The sequence below is a fragment of the Schistocerca serialis genome, chromosome 4, assembly GCF_023864345.2.
Source record: "Schistocerca serialis cubense isolate TAMUIC-IGC-003099 chromosome 4, iqSchSeri2.2, whole genome shotgun sequence".
Classification (NCBI taxonomy): Eukaryota; Metazoa; Arthropoda; class Insecta; order Orthoptera; family Acrididae; genus Schistocerca; species Schistocerca serialis.
In genome coordinates, this window is record NC_064641.1 from 90,034,751 (window position 1) to 90,057,913 (window position 23,163).

Consider the following 23,163-nt stretch of genomic DNA (forward strand, 5'->3'; position numbering starts at 1 on the left):
TTAATGACAGATACATGTACATTATTCCACGCTGCTTCAGCTCTGTGCCAGATCCAATCATTCGTAGTGGCTGGCCAGTGGCGGTTTGCTAGTGTCTTGGCAAACTGTGACCAGATATTTCCACTGAAAGGGAGATACTAAGAACGTGCCGGGTAGGTCAGCAGTCGAATGCCAATTGAGGTAGTGTAGTGCAGTACTGGCGATATTTGGTCCCAGTGGCATCTGCTACCAACACAAAGGTGTAGGAGCTGTATGATGGTGATAAATGCTACCTGGCAAATTTAGTTCTCCTCTGAAGCTATAGCCACCATAGGGACTCGTCTGCATCGATGACGTACTGCTACTTCCCCTGTGTCCGGTGATGTCGCTGGACGCACCACTGTGAGCACACATTTCCCTGCTGCTGCGTCAAGAGCAACCACAGCAATCGTAGCACTGCTCAGTCCGTGGTCCAAGAGAAGTCCCCGCACTTCCGCTGTGGATACTTTTCTTGCTGTGAACAAACCAATTTCCTGTCTCATAGTACTGCACAAATCTATATGAGTGACCGGACAGTGAATTTGTTCTCTCTGGCGCTGTTCACATTAGGAAGTTGAGGTCGTGCATCGCGCTGAGTGTTTCACTCTTGAACCAATCGATTCCTTATTTGCATGTGATGTTAACTAACGTGAGCACAAACACTGTCAAACATTAAATGGCGGTCTCGACAGGCCACGGTACAGTTCCTGCCACATTCCCTATATTCTGTGGTAAACGCTCCTTCTTCACAGAAAGAACACACACCACGTGGAATACGTAGCTGTGACGCATTATATGTGAACTGAAGGAGGGGAGAGGGGGGAGGGGATGAAGGAAAGGAAAGATAATGGACTATTAATGTTAGCTACATCGGAACATTACGCAGAATCAGCGGGGACGAGTGAAAGTACACTACTGGACACTAAAATTGCTATACCAGGAAGGTGACGTGCTACAGACGCGAAATTTAACCGACACAAGGAAGATGCTGTGATATTCAAATGATTAGCTTTTCAAAGCATTCCCACAAGGTTGGCACCGGCAGCGACACCTACAACAAGCTGACATGAGGAAAGTTTCCAACCGATTTCTCATACACAAACAGCAGTTGACTGGCGTGCCTGGTGAAAAGTTGTTGTGATGGCTCGTGTAAGGAGGAGAAATGCGCACCATCACGTTTCTGGCTATGATAAATGTCGAACTGTAGCCTATCGCGATTGCGGTTTATCGTATCGTGACACTGATGCTCGTGTTGGTCGAGATCCAATGACTGTTAGCAGAATATGGATTCGATGGCATCAGGAGGGTAATACGGAACGCCGTGCTGGTTCCCAACGGCCTCGTATCACTAGCAGTCGAGATGACAGGCATCTTATTCGGGTGGCTGTGATGGATCGTGCAGCCACGTCTCGATCCCTGAGTCAACAGATGGGGACGTTTGCAAGACAGCAACCATCTGCACGAACAGTTCGACGACGTTCGCAGCAGCATGGACTATCAGCTCGGAGACCATGGCTGCGGTTACCCTTGACGCTGCATCACAGACAGGAGCGCCTGCGATGGTGTACTCAACGACGAACCTGGGTGCACGAATGGCAAAACGTCATTTTCTTGGATGAATCCAGGTTCTATTTACAGTATCATGATAGTCGCATCCGTGTTTGGCGACATCGCGTTGAACGCACATTGGAAGCGCGTATTCGTCATCGCTGTAGTGACGCATCACCCGGCGTGATGGTATGGGGTACCATTGGTTACACGTCTCCGTCACCTCTTGTTCGCACTGACGGCACTTTGAACAGTGGACGTTACATTTCAGATGTGTTACGACCCGTGGCTCTACCCTTCATTCGATCCCTGCGAATCCCTACATTTCAGCAGGATAATACACGACTGCAAGTTGCAGGTCCTGTGCGGGCCTTTCTCGATACAGAAAATGTTTGACTGCTGCCCTGGCCAGCACATTCTCCTGATCTCTCACCTATTGAAAACGTCTCGTCAATGGTGTCCTAGCAACTAGCTCGTCACAATACGCCGGTCAATAGTCTTGATGAACTGCGGTATCGTGTTGAAGCTGCATGGGCAGCTGTACCTGTACACGCCATCCAAGCTCTGTTTGACTCAATGCCCAGGCCTACCAAGACCGTTATTACGGCCGGAGGTGGTTGTTCTTGGTATGATTTCTCGGGATCTATGCACCCAATCTGCGTGAAAAAGTAATCACATGTCAGTTCTGGTATAATACACTCCTGGAAATTGAAATAAGAACACCGTGAATTCATTGTCCCAGGAAGGGGAAACTTTATTGACACATTCCTGGGGTCAGATACATCACATGATCACACTGACAGAACCACAGGCACATAGACACAGGCAACAGAGCATGCACAATGTCGGCACTAGTACAGTGTATATCCACCTTTCGCAGCAATGCAGGCTGCTATTCTCCCATGGAGACGATCGTAGAGATGCTGGATGTAGTCCTGTGGAACGGCTTGCCATGCCATTTCCACCTGGCGCCTCAGTTGGACCAGCGTTCGTGCTGGACGTGCAGACCGCGTGAGACGACGCTTCATCCAGTCCCAAACATGCTCAATGGGGGACAGATCCGGAGATCTTGCTGGCCAGGGTAGTTGACTTACACCTTCTAGAGCACGTTGGGTGGCACAGGATACATGTGGACGTGCATTGTCCTGTTGGAACAGCAAGTTCCCTTGCCGGTCTAGGAATGGTAGAACGATGGGTTCGATGACGGTTTGGATGTACCGTGCACTATTCAGTGTCCCCTCGACGATCACCAGTGGTGTACGGCCAGTGTAGGAGATCGCTCCCCACACCATGATGCCGGGTGTTGGCCCTGTGTGCCTCGGTCGTATGCAGTCCTGATTGTGGCGCTCACCTGCACGGCGCCAAACACGCATACGACCATCATTGGCACCAAGGCAGAAGCGACTCTCATCGCTGAAGACGACACGTCTCCATTCGTCCCTCCATTCACGCCTGTCGCGACACCACTGGAGGCGGGCTGCACGATGTTGGGGCGTGAGCGGAAGACGGCCTAACGGTGTGCGGGACCGTAGCCCAGCTTCATGGAGACGGTTGCGAATGGTCCTCGCCGATACCCCAGGAGCAACAGTGTCCCTAATTTGCTAGGAAGTGGCGGTGCGGTCCCCTACGGCACTGCGTAGGATCCTACGGTCTTGGCGTGCATCCGTGCGTCGCTGCAGTCCGGTCCCAGGTCGACGGGCACGTGCACCTTCCGCCGACCACTGGCGACAACATCGATGTACTGTGGAGACCTCACGCCCCACGTGTTGAGCAATTCGGCGGTACGTCCACCCGGCCTCCCGCATGCCCACTATACGCCCTCGCTCAAAGTCCGTCAACTGCACGTACGGTTCACGTCCACGCTGTCGCGGCATGCTACCAGTGTTAAAGACTGCGATGGAGCTCCGTATGCCACGGCAAACTGGCTGACACTGACGGCGGCGGTGCACAAATGCTGCGCAGCTAGCGCCATTCGACGGCCAACACCGCGGTTCCTGGTGTGTCCGCTGTGCCGTGCGTGTGATCATTGCTTGTACAGCCCTCTCGCAGTGTCCGGAGCAAGTATGGTGGGTCTGACACACCGGTGTCAATGTGTTCTTTTTTCCATTTCCAGGAGTGTATACTTGTCCAATGAATACTCGTTTATTAATTGCATTTCTTTTTGGTGTAGCCGTTTTAATGGCCAGTAGTGTATGTACTGGACCCTAACTCGAGCCCAGGATCTCCTGCTTACTATGCAGGTGCGTCATCGGGGACGTCGTGTTATCGCAACTGCGGAACTATCTCGGTACGCCTCATAGCCGACCCGTATTGCCACCGAGGGCGGCTCCTAACCGCAGTCCCTGCCAATTTCTTCCATGCTTGCTACTTGAAATTCCCACGGGAGGTCAGACGTATTTGTGTGTCCGCACTGAAGAACGTGGACCCATTGCCCATCTAGGTGAATCAATTATATGAATGCCAGGGGTGGTGGGAAGAGGGGGGAGGGAAGTTCCAGGGGGCTATAGCCCGCTCCCCCCCCCCCCCCCCCCCACGTCCAATGGAATATCATATTACATTCGATAAAATGACTTCAGAAATTACCGGATATATTACTTCTACATCTACATCTACATCCATACTCCGCAAGCCACCTGACGGTGTGTAGCGGAGGGTAACTTGAGTACCTCTATCGGTTCTCCCTTCTATTCCAGTCTAGTATTGTTCGTGGAAAGAAGGACTGTCATTATGCCTCTGTGTGGACTCTAATCTCTCTGATTTTATCCTCATGGTCTCTTCGCGACATATACGTAGGAGGGAGCAATATACTGCTCGACTCCTCGGTGAAGGTATGTTCTCGAAACTTCAACAAAAGCCCGTACCGAGCTACTGAGCGTCTCTCCTGCAGAGTCTTCCACTGGAGTTCATCTATCATCTCCGTAACGCTTTCGCGATTGCTAAATGATCCTGTAACGAAGCGCGCTGCTCTCCGTTGGATCTTCCCTATCTCTTCTATCAACCCTACCTGGTACTGGTGAGCAGTATTCAAGCAGTGGGCGAACAAGGGTACTGTAACCTACTTCCTAGGTTTTTGGATTGGATTTCCTTAGGAGCCTTCCAATGAGTCTCAGTCTGACATCTGCTTTACCGACGATCAACTCTATATGATTATTCCATTTTAAATCACTCCTCTTGCCTACTCCCAGATAATTTATGGAATTAACTGCTTCCAGTTGCTGACCTGCTATATTGCAGCTAAATGATAAGGAATCTTTCTTTCTATGTATTCGCAGCACAATACACTTGTCTACATTGAGATTTAATTGCCATTCCCTGCACCATGCGTCAATTCGCTGCAGATCCTCCTGCGTTTCAGTACAATTTTTCATTGTTACAACCTCTCGATGTACCACAGCATCATCCGCAAAAAGCCTCAGTGAACGTCCGATGTTATCCACAAGGTCATTTACGTATAATGTGAATAGCAACGGTCCTACGACACTCCCCTGCGGCACACCTGAAATCAGTCTTACTTCGGAATACTTCTCTCCATTGAGATTGACATGCTGCGTTCTATTATCTAGGAACTCTTCAATCCAATCACACAATTGGTCTGATAGTCCTTATGCTCTTACTTTGTTCATTAAACGTGTGTTCATTAAACTGTATCGAACGCCTTGCGGAAGTCAACAAACACGGCATCTAGCTGGGAACCCGTGTCTATGGCCCACTAAGTCTCGTGGACGAATAGCACGACCTGGGTTTCACACGATCGTCTATTCCGAAACCCATGCTGATTCAATAGCTTTTTTATAATTTTGTAGCAATATAGGTTGCAATGTATTTCAAACATATTTTAAAGAAAGAATAAGAGTGTCAAATAGCTATCTAAACCAATAAATATCATTTAACTTAAAATGGGCGTCTTATTATTTATTAATAGACACTGGATGTATATTTATGTGCGAGTATCACTTACAATAACCAAGAAAGCTAAATATGCCAGGTATGCCTACCTACACTCAAAATGCTGACCCAAGACAAAAACTTTGATATCGCCGGACATCTGGATCAAATCTTATCATTTTCCCAGGCACACACATTCTGTAGATACGTTTTCACCCTCAACTCTGAAACAGTTACCAAAAACTACTTTAAGCAACTTTTACCAATTCTTCGGTGGAGGACCGCATCTGTCCCTTCGTTAAGCGATATACTTTTCTCCCCAACCACCTTCCTCCCCCCCCCCCCCTCCCCCACCCTTAGCCTCCCTTTGACAGACTTCCAGATTCGCCCCTGATGAATGCATGTTGTCTGCTGTTTCGTACGTGTCAGTGCCATGGTTCTACATTCTTCAGTGCCAATGCACAACTAAGTCCGACTTCCCGTGGGAGTCTCAGATTACTGAGCATGGAGGAAATGGATTGCAGACACGTGGCACTCGGTGGGAATGTGCGTCGGCCATAAGGAAAGCCGAGATAGTAGAGGACTTGTGACACTGTGTCCTGCATGGCGCAGTGGTTGAGCATCTAGCTGGTGAGCAGGACATCCTTGGTTCGAAACCTGATGCAATAAAATTTTTTACTCGTCGCTGATTCCACGTAATGTCTCGATGCAGCAGAGGTCAGCAATCTCTTCCCTTTCATTTCTGTTCTCCGTCCTCCACCTTAAATTTACATACAATCTCACTGTCTTCTTATAAGGAAACAATATTCCATAGCGATACCTGAAAAAGAATTCCGTTGTGTAATCCGTCCTTATGTACGAAGTACTGATGACACTACTCCCACATATTCTGTGCAGTAACACTGAAATGATTAAATAACTCCTCATGCAGTGCATCTCATGCCATTTTGACACTTATTGCACGCAACCTTCACCGGTTTGGTTTTCCGTTGTCCGCCCCTTTTTACCGAGAGGTCAGGGCGACGGAATGTCATACCCAACGCCCCGGGTTCGATTCCCGGCTGGGTCGGAGATTTTCCCCGCTCACGGACTGGGTGTTGTCCTTATCATCATAATTTCATCCCCATTGTCGCGCAAGTCGCCGAAGTGGCGTCAAATCGAAAGACTTACACCCGGCGAACGGTCTACCCGACGGAAGGCCCTAGTCACACGACATTTACATTTTACTTAGATTAACCTGTGCTCTTGTATGTTAGTCACATAAACGTATTATCTACACAAAAGTGTTCCCGAAATATCAGTAATCTACATTACCAATTTTTTGGTGTTGCGATTTTTTTCCGTCAATCTACTTTGCAACACTAAAGGATTACAAAAATTATACACAAAAATGATTATGGTTAAGCGCTGGAGAAACAAGGTTCTGGATTGTCACTCCTGAAATTTATCATATAACTTAAGAAACAATATGGTTATCAGAGGTGCCCAGCTGAGGTAATAATTTAAAAGATTTAATACAGACTTCAACTGCTGTTATACGACCCAGAGAGGTATAAGTAAAATAAATAAATCTGATAAACACAGCCATGAAATGTTAACCGAAGCAAGTAGCAGGAAGTGAATATTCCGGTGAGATCCGCAGAGACAATTTTAGCGAGAAGTTGTCACCAAATAATGTTTTCCACTGTGATCATCGTGGAATAACGGTGGCGCGTGCCCAGACTAATCCACTTACGCTAACTCCGTTCTTAAGGAGTTACTCGAAATTAACAGCCGGGTCTCGACAGCAGGAAGCCCCCATCGTTGAAGGCGCCAAGTAGAACTTTCTCATTCGACCACAACATAGAATCGTAAGGGAAAAATAGCGCCTCTATCCCATCCCCGGTGTTGGCATCTGTTTCAAAGGTTAGGAATTCTTACAACTGCTTCACACTACATCTACTCAGTAATGAAATTTTTTCTCTACAACGTGGACCAGTTTAAAATCAACAGCGACATTCATGATTACAATACCAGAAAAAATAAAGACCTACACTATCTTTTACTCAACCTAGCTTTGGCAGAGAAAGGGGTAAAATATGCTGCTATAAAACTTTTTGATAAATTACCAGATGAAATAAAATGTCTGACAGACAGCAGTAATAATTTCAAAAACAAATTGAAATCATGCCTCCTTGACAACTCCTTCTATAGCATAGATGAATTCTTGAATGTGAGTAAATAAATCTGGGGATATAATATATGCATTTTGTGCCATTTAAGGGAATGGGATAGATAACAAATATTTAGGTATAACACTATAACGTAAAAAAAAAATTGTTTCCTTTGCGCATTTCTTCTTCCACATCATTACTGTTTTTCCGTGCTATTGGTCAATGGAACACGTAACTAACTAACTAACAAACTTTAGCACGCGACTCACTCCGGTAGCGTGACCGACCCGCATTACCCGTCGCGGAAGGAAACATGTTCCTACGAGTTGAGCAAAGACACAGTAAGGGAAACTATTGACGGTGCGCCTTGCACGGGTCAGGTACTGTATACCCTTGTTCTCCCTTCCTATCGACAACATTTATCATTGATAGGTAAGAAAATATAACAGGACAGGAAATGACTGTATATAGTATGAAGTACAAAACTTCGTGGCAGATTAAAACTGTATGCCGGATCGAGACTCGAGCTCGGGACCATTGCATTTCGCGGGCAAGTGCTCTACCATCTGAGCTACCCAAGCACGACTAACGCCCCGTCCTTACAGCTTTAATTCTGCCAGTACCTCGTCTCTTACCTTCCAAACTTTACAGAAGCTCTCCTGCGAACCTTGCAGGACTAGCATTTCTGGAAGAAAGGATGTTGAGGAGATATGCCTTAGCCACAGCCTGGAAGATGTTTCCAGAACGAGAATTTCCACTCTGCAGCGTAGTGTGCGCTCATTCCAGTATAAAGTACAGTCCGCCGAGCGCTGTACATTTGCCTACAGAGTGCATATGAATTGGAAGGTCCCATAAACAGTTGCTCCTAGGTAGTTGTATGAGCTGACAAATTTCAACTGTAGCTCACTGGTGTTGTTGTAATACCTAACTCGGTACAAAAGGTGATTTGTTTGATATACATGAACAGTTAATCAGAAAATAAACTAATGTTATAATCGTCATACGAACGATAACAAAGAGATAAATTAGATGATATCTTTAGTTTACACGTAACAGACGTCAATCATACAATATTTAATTTACTTTGTACCAGATGTTTATAATTAAAGTGCAGCTGATCACAGGGGTCCAGTGTGGGCTGCAGTTATCCTATGACGACGCCGAAACTTGGTAGGTATTGTAATGAGTTAATGCGGAATCAATTTACGCTGGAAAATGTATGTTACAATTTTGTCCACCAAATGTGGCGCTGTGATAGCAAGAAGGACGTACAGAAATGTTTCCGTGTGTAATGGATCAGGAACGGGACGTGGGCAGAAAGGGTCAAACAAGTGAGAAAGGCATGGTGTTGGTCTTATTATTAATCGCCGCTTACAACATTTGTTCAATATGAACACCTAAGACGTCGACGATACGCTGTATCCGTAAGACGACGTGATCAACAGTTGCTCGCAGTGGTTCCGATGGAATCTGACTAACGTGTTCCTGTATACTGGCCTTCAGTTCAGGTAGATACCGAAAGTGTCCCTGGTAAATGGTTTCTTTTACATAGCCCTCGAGGCAAAAGTCACTTGGATTCAGATCAGGTGATCTTGCAGCCCACGCATCTGGAAAACCTCTGGAGACAACACGTTCGTGAAAGGTTGCGTTAAGCAGATCTTTCGCTGGTTTCCACAGAGTTGTGCTCTTCCAAAGCAGAAATCACTTGCTGTAGAAGAAGGTCTCGCTAAAGCACAGACATCACGGTACACCTGGCAGGTCCTAATGCGCACTCTAGTGTAGAATACTGCCAGCCCACACGTCATGAAACTCCGAATCGGCCAGAAACGGAAGAGCATATTCAAAATATTGCTCCGGATCATGAGGTTTCAGTTGCTGCACTGTCTGGATTTCGTACGGGTACCAATTCAAAATAGACCGCAAAACTTTCCATTCTGTTGACCGTGGGATCGACAATTCTCGCGACCCAACGCGAGTACTAACACCGCTCGGGGCACGTGTGCTGCATGGTCAGTTACAACATCAGCAACATCTTCAGTAACTTCCATTGGAATAAGACGCCTTCCTCTGCCAGATGACACACGAAGCCCACCCGTGTTTTCGAATTTCATTACCATCTTTTTTAAACCATTTAATGACACTTGGCCTCTCCTCAGATCTTTCAGTAACCGATACTGTCTGAATGCAGCACTGTAGTTCCTGCCGTTCACATGAAACAGTTTCACTAGTAGCTCACGCTCTCTCTTTCTTCTCGATAGCCATACTGTTCACTCCAGTTATGGTTTGTGAAATGACAGCGCGGATGTCATACACAAACTGTAGAGCGCCTAATTTGCACTTCGTAGCCACAACAAGAACTAATATGTTTTCCAGCGTACATCGGTTAAGCATTAAGGCATTAGCATTTTCAACGAAGTTTCGCTGCCGTGCGATAATTATAGTCCACATTAGACTTCCGCGAGCAGCTGTATTCCAATTACAACAATCCGGAATAAACAGTGTGGTCTCGTGAACGAAGCAAAACCTTTAAGTGATCTAAAATGTGCACGAAAGGGGAGAAACTGTTTTCCTTTAATTTCTCACCCTGTAATATTAGTTACCGCTCCTATTGTAAGTAGGCTTATAACACTCCTGTCTGCTACTGCTACACCATAACCTCGAAACTGGAGGCAGTTTGCAAACAGAATTATTTTGTTAGAGTAATAATGGTATAAAGCAACAGAACAGTGTTACCCTCTGAGAGGAATTTTGCTAGGTTGACCGTGTTGTACCTAACGGAAATGGCTTATCGGAAATGAAAGTCAGAATCACGTAAATATTTGAACAGTAACAAACAAAATTTTGCCTATCTGCACTGTTTAACTGATAAAGAAAACGGTCGCCAGCCTAACAAGGCATGAGATTGACTAACATTCTCGTTCAAGAAAATAGTTATTAGTAACATTAATGGGTAAACACAACCTACACTTTATCACACGCGAGTGCAGTGAACTCTGACACATACATATGTTTACGTTACGATTGAAGCTAACAACTGGAGCAGCACAAACTATTTGCAAAAATATAACAGATACCGTAACACACCACTACCTTCAGGGCTTATTCAAACTGAACGGTCTTTATAACATTACTATTAACATTCACTGCAGGATCATAAATTGGACATAGGTTAAGTCTCTCTCAGTTAAATACTTTACTATTTAGTAATGAAAGTTAATTGGCACCCACTAACACGTTGCTTCTCACTGTCATTTGAACAAGGAAATTATGGTTTTCATAATTGGTGGTCTTTCCGTTACTTGTTACCGAACATTAACACAATAGACAAACTGTGGATCCTGTTATCCTGTTAATATGCACTTCTAATACACAAGAGAGACAAACACTTAGTAAACATGAGTATATAACGTTTGACAACTGCAGTTTTCCACTTTTACTACAGTGAGACACAGAATTAACATATATGTAAGATTCTGACTCACCTTCTGCGATTTACAACAGGCAGTAATGTGATCATTCACTAAGCAAAACTTTACAAGCCTCAATCTTAAGAACTTTTAATTTTGAAGTTGGCAACAACATTAATAAGCAGTTTTACTAGGAAAATTATTTTCAGCAAGCCACATTAACTTTAACTTTCTTTTTACCATGTTCAAGAGGCATAAATTAGCGAAACACTGGGCTTTAATGTTCTTTCAGTAAGGACACTCGGATATCACTTTAGCTGAAACGGAGAGGAACCTGAGAGGTGTTATGATGAGGAGAAAAATCAAGGTAGGTACATAAATTCAGATATAAATTACCTTATATTTGAGCACACTAACACATCCATTAAGCTGATCCTTCACTGTACATCATTGCAGTATTCCGATACAATGATTGCGCAATGTGGTGGCAACTGCATGTTGGTAGGTGGAATTGCAGGTAGAATTGCTGGACTCTCTCATTTCTTGGTAGCGATGATAGATACAAATTCCAGAGTAGTTCCAGCTATTTATCCATCCATCCTAGGCATTGGAAAGTAGCAGAAAAAACCTCTCTCGGAACCAGCACAATATGCATCTTATATATGGCAGTGCACAGTTTGGTAGCTCATCCCCGACTCGTAACTCGTCCCCGACTGACTCTTGTTCCACCTTTCCTACCTAGCCAACCACAATTTGCGCGCACAACACAGTTCCGTTCCCGTGGGGAACTACACTTTTACACACAGAATAACTAAGAACCCTAAGTGATGGTCAGCAGTTTACATAACAGCAATCAAACACATTAAATAAAACAGAACATTTGCATACATTAGTATTTCTACCAAAAATTATTCACACAAAATTACAATTATATACAGTAAGTTTCGTTCCCTCCAAATGGGACAAAGAATTTAAATGACAGATACACTACTTTGCATAGAACCAAACCCTGACATCAAAGTTTGTACAAAGAAAGGAGTATACAATTTTATGTTATCGATTCAAACAAACACATTTACAGAAGCACAGCAATGTAACATTAAATGAAACAAAAGCAAAATAAATCAGTACAGTATTAGAGCTATGGTGTTACAAGCTTTTTAGGTTTTTATATCGTTAACGCCACGTAGCGCTCTGTATGAAAATCACTGGCTGTGCTGTGTGCAATCTGTGGCTAGTTGGCATTGTTGTAACATTCGCTATTGTAGTGTTGGGCAATTGGCTGTTAACAGCGCGTAGCGTTGCGCAGTTGGAGGTGAGCCGCCAGTAGTGGTGGATGTGGGGAGAGAGATGGCGGAATTTTGAGAGCGGATGATCTGGACGTGTGTCCATCAGAGACAGTAAATTTGTAAGACTGGATGTCATGAACTGATATATATATATATATAATGACTTTTGAACACTATTAACGTAAATACATTATTTGTTCTCTATCAAAATCTTTCATTTGCTAACTATGCCTATCAGTAGTTGGTGCCTTCAGTAGTTTGCATCTTTTATTTAGCTGGCAGTAGTTCGAGTAACGAAGATTTTTGTGAGGTAAGTGATTTGTGAAAGGTATAGGTTAATGTTAGTCAGGGCCATTCTTTTGTAGGGATTATTGAAAGTCAGATTGCGTTGCGCTAAAAATATTGGCTGTCAGTTTAGTGTTGATCAGAATAGGTAAAGAGCGAAATGTCTGAGTACGTTCAGTTCTGCTCAACTGTTTGAAAATCAAATAATGTAAGAGGTTTATCAGCACAGTAATTCATTAATTTTTCTAAGGGGACGTTTCACTACTCCTTTTTCTATCGAGCAACTGACGATGTTTTGACGACTTAGACAGCCATGGATCACATTTTGCTCTCCGCTTGGACCCCAAAACCGCTGTGCTGCTGGTCCAAAACATGATTAGTGATAAATAAATAAATTACATAATTAAGTACTTCACGCACATACGTGCCTGATATGAAACGGCCCACTCTTTCCGCATACTATACTCTCGACCCACATTCTCTCGTAAAAACAGTATTTTTCCTTCTTTCGTAAGCCTCTGCACGTTCTTACGATATTCCCCGTAGAAAATGTGCATATTTAATTAAGTAGGCGTACACTAAAGTGGTACAAAATTAATGTCATACCAAGAAGCATACCGTGCTTCTGAACAACACATAAATTCTGCTCGCACTAACTGCACTCGGCTTTGAGTGACCTACCACAATGCTTTTACGTTTCTCGAGCTGCAATAAAAGCTAACGGTCTGTTTAATGGTGCCGTTGAGTATATCGATGAAGTTGTGGTCAAGGCTGGGCTGCGCTAATGTTGTGCAGTGACATTCCAACAGACCGCCAAAGAGTCAATCTCAACAGAGATTATCGTAACTTTCACATGCGCTAATGCAGACGTTACAGAGAGTGTACTGTATATTTAGCCCAACAGAAAATGTAAATAATTAGTTAGCCATCCACGATGATTCGCGTGTCAAACAGCAATGAAATGTTACCGTTTTTATTTGTTACGCAACATTTTTAGTTCCTGTTTAAAATAACTGTGGCGCAAACAATGATAACTAGTTCGACCAAATTTCATTGCGGTGCACTGCATTAAGAGAGTGTACTTGTACACTATTTTTACAGAGCAAACCTGTCTTAATAACTGTATGTGGTGAGTATTCTCCTAAACTTTCCTGTTTTCTGATTAAATATGAACAGAATGTCTCTTACGAAATGAAAGTAGGAACAAAATGAGCTTGACGTAGTAATAAGTGTTCTACTTTAAAACGCGTGAAATTACGCACTTCTGCATGTCGTAGTTTCACATGATGTTTATAATTGTTACACACATTTTATCTACCCTGCATCCAGAGGAATAGCACAGCGTCCAGTTTGCCTTTAATTCATGTGGGAAAAAAAGAATTTTGGTAGACCTTGAACACAAATGCATTAAATATTACTTCAGCAACCAAACAGCAGAATCAGTGAAACAATTTGAAGCAATAGAATTTCCATTGATGTATGCCCAGGAAACATACAGTTCCATTATCAAGGACTGATGTTGGAGACTGGGACTTGTTAAAAGTAAACAAGGGGCACACGAGGAACATGCTGTTACATGATTTCATTCCAGGAAAATTCGAGGGAGTTTTTCTCCTAGAGACAGTGTTCAGTTACAGTTCTGCTGTGTAACGTAGTGTTAAGTGAAGAGGATCTTTTGAAATTTGACAAATGTTTTAACGTGCGGAAGAAGGAGATTTATTCCGGAGAATTCGAAAAAATATTTGGTTATATATTACGACATGCACAAGTAATAATCATTAGCAAGGTGACATTATTAAACTTGAAGTTAAATATCGCTAAATACACGAGTATATTTGGAACTATAAGGAGTTCCTATTTTGTGTTTATTTATTTCTTACAGGGCAGACTAATGTATTTTTTGGGAATATTTCCGGGACTGTAGTTCACATTCCATGGTACTAGAGGGAGCTGTAGAGGGCAAAAACTGTAGAGGAAGACAGAGATTGGAATACGTCAAGCAAATAATTGAGGACGTAGGTTGCAAGTGCTACTCTGAGATGAAGAGGTTAGCACAGGAAAGGAATTCGTGGCGGGCCGCATCAAACCAGTCAGTAGACTGATGACCAAAAAAAAAAAGTTCACATTTATGGTGCGTTTAGTGCATATACATATTTGCATCTGGACACAATTCCAACGCCTACAGCACCGCGCACCTTTACAATATCCATTTAGTCTCACGAGAGAGCTAATATAACAAAAATAATTCATGAATACGAAAGATGTCATCAGAACGAAGTGAAATGAACACACTTGGACCAGTGTGTCTTTTAAGTCGAACAATAGAATACAAAGAGAAGAGGTTCTGTTTTAAACAAAGTTTCTTTAACGATAAATTTCAGGACGAGACCAGAGGTTAATATTCAGTAATTAAGTAAAATTCAGGATTTTCCTGCGGGAATTAGGACACTTTTACTACGGAACTGTAGATGTTTACAAGTTCGTAGCGCGATTCGGCGTGGCTTCACGGACATTGACTTCAATAGAACGTGGAAGGCCACGGTCAGTTGGACCGTCCCTTTCACAGCATCAATGTTCAGTATAAAAGCTGGTGGCCTGCGCTTCTACCGTACAGTCCTCAGCTGCTGCAACAACCAACCTGCCATGAAGACCTTTCTGGTGAGTAGCGGTCACCTGCTTCAGCAGCAGTTGTGTGGACATTCATTCTCGTCTCTGTACGATGTATTTGTGAGGATAGGGATCCATTCATTAACTGATACCAGTATGGCACTTACATGATTGACTTAGAGCAATTAAGGAGAAGGAAATGTTCAATGTGGCCTCTTAGAACGACACGGAAGGGTAAGAGACAGCTTCTCCATTGTTATACACTACTGGCCATTAACATTGCTACACCAAGAAGATATGCAGATGATAAACGGGTATTCATTCGACAAATATATTATACTAGAACTGACATGTCATAACATTTTAACGCAATTTGGGTGAATAGATCCTGAGAAATCAGTACCCAGAACAACCACCTCTGGCCGAAATAACGGCCTTGATACGCCTGGGCATTGAGTCAAACAGAACTTGGATGGCGTGTACAGGGACAGCTGCCCATGTAGCTTCAACACGACACCACAGTTCATCAAGAGTAGTGACTGGCGTATTGTGACGAGCCAGTTGCTCGGCCACCATGACCAGACGTTTTCAATTTGTGAGAGATCTGGAGAATGTGCTGGCCAGGGCAGCACTCAAACAATTTCTGTATCGAGAAAGGCACGTACAGGAACTGCAACATGCGGTCGTGCATTATACAGCCGAAATATGGGGATCGAATGAAGGGTAGAGCCACGGGTCGTAACACATCTGAAATGTAACGTTCACTGTTCAAAATGCCGTCAATGCGAACAAGAGGTGACCGAGACGTGTAACCAATGGCACCCAATACATCCACGCCGGGTGATAACGCTAGTACGGCGATGACGAATACATGCTTCCAATGTGCGTTCAATACGATGTCGCCAAACACGGATGCGACCATCATGATGCTGGAAACAGAGCCTGGATTCATCCGATAAAATGACGTTTTGCCATTCCTGCACCCAGGTAAGTACACCATCGCAGGCGCTCCTGTCTGTGATGCAGCGTCAACGGTAACTGCAGCCATGGTTTCCGAGCTGATAGTCCATACTGCTGCAAACGTCGTCGACCTGTTCGTGCAGATGGTTGTTGTCTTGCAGACGTCCCCATCTTTTGACTCAGGGATCGAGACGTGGCTGCACGATCCGTTACAGCCATGTGAATAACATGCCTGTCATCTCGACTGCTACTGATACGAGGCCGCTGGGATCCAGCACGGCTTTCTGTATTCCCCTCCTGATGCCACAGAATCCATATTCTGCTAACAGTCATTGGATCTCGACGAACGAGAGCAGCAATGTCGCGATACGATAAACCGCATTCGGTATAGGCTGCAATCCGAACTTTATCATAGTCGGAAACGTGATGGTACGCATTTCTCCTCCTTACACGAGACATCACAACTACGTTTCACCAGGCAACGGCGGTCAGCTGCTGTTTGTGTATGAGAAATCGGTTGGAAACTTTCCTCATGTCAGCACGTTGTAGGTGTCGCTACCGGCGCCCACCTTGTGTGAATGCTCCAAAAAGTCAATCATTTGCATATCACAGATCTTCCTTCTGTCGCTTAAATCTCGCATCTGTAGCACGTCATCTTCGTGGTGTAGCAATTTTAATGGTCAGTAGGGTAGATGTCTGATACTTTTACCTTTAATGTAGAACTCGCTCGAAATTCTGCCATGAAATCTCACTGTACAACGAAAAGTTTCTGTTTAAAATGGACGGGTATGTAGAAATCGTTCTAGTGTGAATTACTACTCTTTTGCTAATTGTAGGTCATACTGTAGTATGGATACTGTGACGTGTCAGTCGGCCCAGAGAGTAAACAAAAGAGGGAAGGGAGGTGTTATGGAACAAATTCCGCCTCCCTCACGCAGGGCTGCAAACCAGCAACGGTGTTCTTTGCTTTTGCGAAAGCAGAACTGACGCACCGTCACAAGTATCGCCGATCCCTTCTAGTGGGACAGCTGTGCTCCAACCCCATGATAGACCAGGATGATTCTCCTTCACTACTTTCAAAATAATAAAAGAAAAAGAGTAATGCTCAACATAGAGCAAAAGGGGTAAGACAGAGTCTTAAGTAACAGTTATAGCTTGCTGAAGTTGGCGGTATCGTAAACGAGGTACTTGAGGCCTGACATCTTGTAATACCTTTGAGTGAAAGACTGGCATAGCCATAGTTCAAAACAAGCTTCACCTAAATCTGTCACGTTCCGCATAATTATGCTCATCTCGTATGTACTGTATTTTTAAAATGCTCAATAGTGGTCGAAAGCGAATACCGTACTGGTGTTTGTCAACATACATAAAATCTTCAGTTCACGTAAAGTTCACTATACTTTGTTGATGGCATCTTGCCTACTTATTAAAAATACTCGGTCGGGGGTAGTGAATGGCGCTGATAAATGTACTGGAATGTGCTATGTAGTCGCTACTCTTGAGGACTTCAGTGTATCTCGTAACGATTATTTCCCCTTTCTGAAAACCGACGTCAGTACTGTGATATGACACTTAGTGACCCGAAACTTCCTGGCAGATTAAAACTGTGTGCCAGACCGAGACTCGAACTCGGGACCTTTGCCTTTCGCGGGCAAGTTCTCTACCATATGTGCTACCGAAACACGACTCACGCCCGCCCCTCACAGCTTTACTTGTGCCAGTACCTCGTCTCCTACCTTCCAAACTTAACAAAAGCTCTCCTGCGAACCTTGCAGAACTAGCACTCCTGAAAGAAAGGATACTGCGGAGACATGGCTTAGCCACAGCCTGGGGGATGTTTCCAGAATGAAACATAGTGACCCGTTCAACGTCGCAGGAGCTGCGAAAAACTGAATTTTCACTGCGTTGCCAGGATTCAGCACACCACTCAATCTAATGTGCAGTTATGTTTAAGACATCATACACTGGCGCAAGAAAAGCACATCACTAAAAAATAATTAATATTGGGTACTGAAATTTAGGGAATAAATTTTTCTAGGTAAGTGATGAACATTGTAAGATCACCGGTTAATGTAAGGGTGAGATAAATGGCTCTGAGCACTATAGGACTTAACTTCTGAGGTCATCAGTCCACTAGAACTTAGAACTACTTAAAGCTACCTAACCTAAGGACATCACACGCATCCATGCCCGAGGCAGGATTCGAACCTGCGACCGTAGCAGCCGCGTGGTTCCGAACAGAAGCGCCTAGAACCGCTGGGACACAAAGGCGAGCCATTGGTGTATCAATGCTTTTCATCTGCCCCGATGACTTCTGGTCCGATTCAGTATCCAACAGAATTGTAAGGGAAAATGAAAACCCGATATTCGCTCTCAGAGAATTTTAATTAGTTGATGATGCATTGTGGAAGTTCTCTCCTGGCATTGATTGGTCCAGGCATCTTGCACATCTAAATGAGTATTCTGTAAACTGAGTGTTCTATATCACAATCGTTTTCTAGACCTCAGTCGCCAGGGAACTAACAATGAACTGCGTTTGTGGGACAAATATACTGTTCGATGAGGCGTGTTGGTTGAGTGAGCTGTGTGGCCAAGAATAGAATTCAGTTTGGAAGGACTACGTGGTATCCAAGAAATTAGTGAGCAGTCATCAGTATTGTTCCGTTGTCATAAATATGTCTTAGGCATTAGAAAAACTGCAATACACGTCTCGTAACTTTTTGATTAGTCTCAAAGAGTTTGTTGATAGCTGCGGCATTTGACTTGCTTCGATAAGCGGTTATGAAATTATATCATTTACATCAACATCTACACTCCGCAAATCACCTTATGGTGTGTGGTGGAGCGTATTTTGTGTTCCACTGCCAATTCACCCTTTTTCTGTTCCAGTCGCGTATGGTTCGCTAGAAGAACGATTGTTAGTAAGCCTCCGCGTGGAATCGATTCTCTGATGCTATTTGCATGGCCTTTTCACGAGATGTACCCAGGAGGAAGCAGTATATTGCTTGACTCTTCAAGGATCGTATGTTCTTAAGGCTTTAATAGTAGACCATACCGTGATGCAGAACGCCTCCATTTCAGCGTCTGCCAGTGGAGGCAGAGGAGCATCTGCTTGTCAGTTTTGCGGTTACCAGATGAACCTGCATAGAAACGCGCCGCTCTCCTTCAAATCTCCTCTCTCCTCTCTTTGGTATGGATCACAGACTGACAAGCAATATTGGGTTATTGGCCGAACTGGTGTTTTGTTAGCTGCTTCTTTTGTTGATTGACTGCACGCCCTAAGGATTATTCCAATGAATCTCAGACCGGCTTCTGTCTTATCCACGGTTAATTTTATATGGTCATTCCAGTTCTAACCATTCCGTACGTATACTCCTAGATATTTAATGGAAGTAACTGCTTCCAGTATTTGCCCTGCAGTCGTGCATTCATATAATATAGGGTCTTCCTTTGCCGTTATAGTACGCTACATTTGTTTGTGCTGGGGATAAACTCGCCGCTCATTGCAGCAAGCGTCGATCCTTCGCAGTCTTCATGCACTTATCTACAATATTCTATTGTTACAACTTCTCTGCATACAACGGCATCATCCGGGAAATTCCAACCATATCACAATGTCTTACATGCAGTGTGTAATGATGTAAGTGCCGATATTTCTACTGGTGACTAAGGACAATGCACGAAACAACATTAGACCCGAACTGTGGCTAAGCCATGTCTCCGCAAAATCCGTTCTTTCAGGAGTGCTAGTTATGCAAGGTTCGCAGGAGAGCTTCTGTAAAGTTTGGAAGGTAGGAGACGAGGTACTGGCAGAAGCAAAATGTAAGGACGGGCCGTGAGTCGAGCTTGGGTAGCTCAGTTGATAGAGCACTTGCCCGCGAAAGGCAAAAGTCCCGAGTTCGAGTCTTGGTCCGGCACACACTTTTAATCTGCCAGGAAAGTTTCATATCAGCGCACTCTCCGCTGCAGAGTGAAAATCTCATTCTGGAAACATTAGACCAGAATTCATGTCATTTGCACACTAATAATTATAGCTAGCACAAATACTACTATGTCTACAACTTTGCTTTGCCCGTTTTCTTCTCGAAGTTCAGAGTTTTATTGTGAAAAACTTGCAAAACAATTATGATTCATAGTACTGCCCATCGCTGGCCTCCCATCTTTCGGATAGCATACGAACCCCGTGGCGGAAGAACTGTGCGTCTGTCTAGCGGTTCTAGGCGCGCAGTCCGGAACCGCGCGACTGCTACGGTCGCAGGTTCGAATCCTGCTTCGGGCATGGATGTGTGTGATGTCCTTAGGTTAGTTAGGTTTAAGTAGTTCTAAGTTCTAGGGGACTGATGACCACAGTAGTTAAGTCCCATAGTGCTCAGAGCCATTTGAACCAACTGTGCGTCTTTTGTGGAGATCCATGAATCGATTCAGTTTTGCACTTGTTCATACGATGAGAAGTGCTGGTCAGCCAGACTGTATGCTACTGATCGGAAAAGGTGGTAGTCAGAGACAGCAACGTAAGGAGAATACGGCGGGAGGGATAGGACTTCCCATTTTAGCGTATTTTTGACGGGTTTTGCGACATGGGGTCGAGCACTGACTTGCTGCAAAATCACCTTCACGTGTCTATCAATGTATTGTTGCCGTTTGTGTTTCAGTTCTGGGCTCGAACGCGTCAATTGCTTTCGATAATGATGTCCTGTGACTATCTTCGTCTGTTTCAGTAGCTGCGAAAACGTTCTGTCTTCCCCCGCCATTTCGGTCTTCGATAACAAAATCACTGTTCTTATGGCTTTGAAATCATTCTCTGCACGTTCTTCCAATAATAGTTCCCTCACCATTGGTCTTACCCAGCATGTTAAGAACCATAGCCGCAGATTTCTTCATGTTAAAGCAGAAAATTAAAATTTCCCGAAAATGGCGACAAATGGGTACGTAAGTTGACGTACTTAAGAGTAACGTTGTGTTTCAAATGGCTCTGAGCACTATGCGGCTTACCTTCTGAGGTCATCAGTCCCCTAGAACTTAGAACTACTTAAACCTAACTAACCTAAGCACATCACACACATCCATGCCCGAGGCAGGATTCGAACCCGCGACCGTACCGGTCGCGCGAACCTAGACTGTAGCTTCTGGAACCACTCGGCCACTCCGGCCGGCGTAACCTTATGGTGGAATCACAAATCGACTAATATTTTCTTGGCATTATGTTTACTGGTGTCTCAGCTTATTGTATTACACTATGACCAACCAGCTGAACGCCACTTGCCACTACTGCCGTCTACTGCAAAACGGCGGATGCAAAGTTGCGGACCTAATACATTTTTGGTTGCTTCGTTCCACCAGGTACATGAGGCAAGAGCAACCCATTAATGCTTATTTCCTTCAGTTAGCAACTCAGGCACTGAACTGTGGACACTCTACACTGACAGGCATACTCCACTTAATGGTGCAATTGTGGCCGTGCGGAAAACGTCAGATCGTAATGTTTGTGATGTGCCTATGGCAAGAATGTTCGATGCAGAGAAAGAACGACCAACACACTGATGACTTCTGTCCATTCAGAATGACATGCTGTGTATTCTGTTAAGGGGGTAGGACGTCAGACGGGCCGACTTGGAGCAGGAGAGGCACCACAGGACACTTTAATTTCCAGTGTCTATACTTTAACAAATAAATTCATAAAACTTTGTCAGCAACACCAGGAAGGATTTAGCATTCACATCCATTGCAGTGGAAGTTCGAAAACATAAGAAAGTGCATTTTTTTACGGGCGAAATTTCATAATTTTTTCACTTACTAATGCATTCATTTGCTGCTATAGGTACACTTTTATTCATAAGTTAAAGAGATTCTTCGATGAATTTTTTACAGCATACAAACCATACTCACAGGGGTATGAAACTGTAGAATTTATTTAATTTATGAAAAAACGAATGAGCTTTTATATTTTAAACTTCATGTTTACAAAAAACACAAATTTTCTAGTTAATTCCCTCTATTTTTACCACAGTTTTTAATAGATATGTAACATTCTGGAGTTTCATACCCCTTTGAGTATGGTGCGTATGCTGTACAAAATTCATCGAAGAATCTCTCTTACTTATGAAGAAAAGTGTACCTATAGCAACAAATGCTGCCATTAGTAAGTGAAAAAATGATGAAATTTCACATGTAAAAAAAATTTATTTTGTTATGTTTTCGAACTTGCACTGCTGTGAGTGTAAATTCTGAATCCTTCATGGTCATGCTGACAAAGTTTTATGAATTTATTGGTAAAGGTATAGACAGTGGAAATTAAAATGTCCTGTGATGCCTCTCCTGCTCCAGGTCGGCCCGTTTGATGTCCTACCCCCCTCAACTAGCAGCTCTTCATTCCAATCGCACAGTATTGAAGCGTAGCACTGTTGCACTAGTTCAGCGGATGACTCTAAGCCATTACCCGTTGCAGGTGTTCCTCGTAGCCGCCGTCGCTGTTGCCACGGCCAGGCCCGGGTATGTGGGACTCGGTGGCGGCCACGGTGGCTTTGGAGGCGGTCACGGCGGCTTCAGCGGAGAGTACGGCGGCGGCTTCAGCGGAGGATACGGGGGCGGACACGGAGGCGGCGGCGGCGGACACGGCATCCACGCCGGCTACGCCTCCTTCGGTCCCGCCCACATCGCCGTGGGCCCCGGCGGCTACGTGCAGGACACAGTGGAGGTTGCCGCCCACAGGGCCGCCCACCTCGCCGCCGTGGCGCACACGCACGCCCGCGACGCCGCCGTCAACGCCCACGACGCCGCCTTCGGCCACGGGGGCGGCGGCTACGGCCACGGGGGCGGCGGCTACGGATACGGTGGGCACGGCCACCACGGCTAGACGGACGCGTGCTCCATCAAGGATGACACCGGACCTCGCATCACGACCGACCCCTGCACAAGAGGGAGAGCACTTCAAATACCACCACCAGATTTAACTATTTAATAAAATAAATTTATATGTTGCAGCTAGAGAAGAGTTGTTTTACTATTCTTAAC

At 44.5% G+C, this 23,163-nt stretch overlaps 2 protein-coding genes across 2 annotated transcripts in view; both read left to right on the plus strand.

Moving 5' to 3' along the window:
* Positions 1 to 23,163, plus strand: part of LOC126474095 (uncharacterized) — a 181,087-nt gene that overhangs the window by 3,545 nt on the left and 154,379 nt on the right. The window lies entirely within an intron of this gene.
* Positions 15,205 to 23,033, plus strand: LOC126474094 (uncharacterized). The gene is made up of 2 exons (XM_050101514.1): positions 15,205 to 15,243; positions 22,598 to 23,033. The coding sequence occupies exons 1-2, from the start codon at positions 15,229 to 15,231 to the stop codon at positions 23,003 to 23,005; spliced, it is 423 nt and encodes a 140-aa protein (XP_049957471.1). The 5' UTR covers positions 15,205 to 15,228; the 3' UTR covers positions 23,006 to 23,033.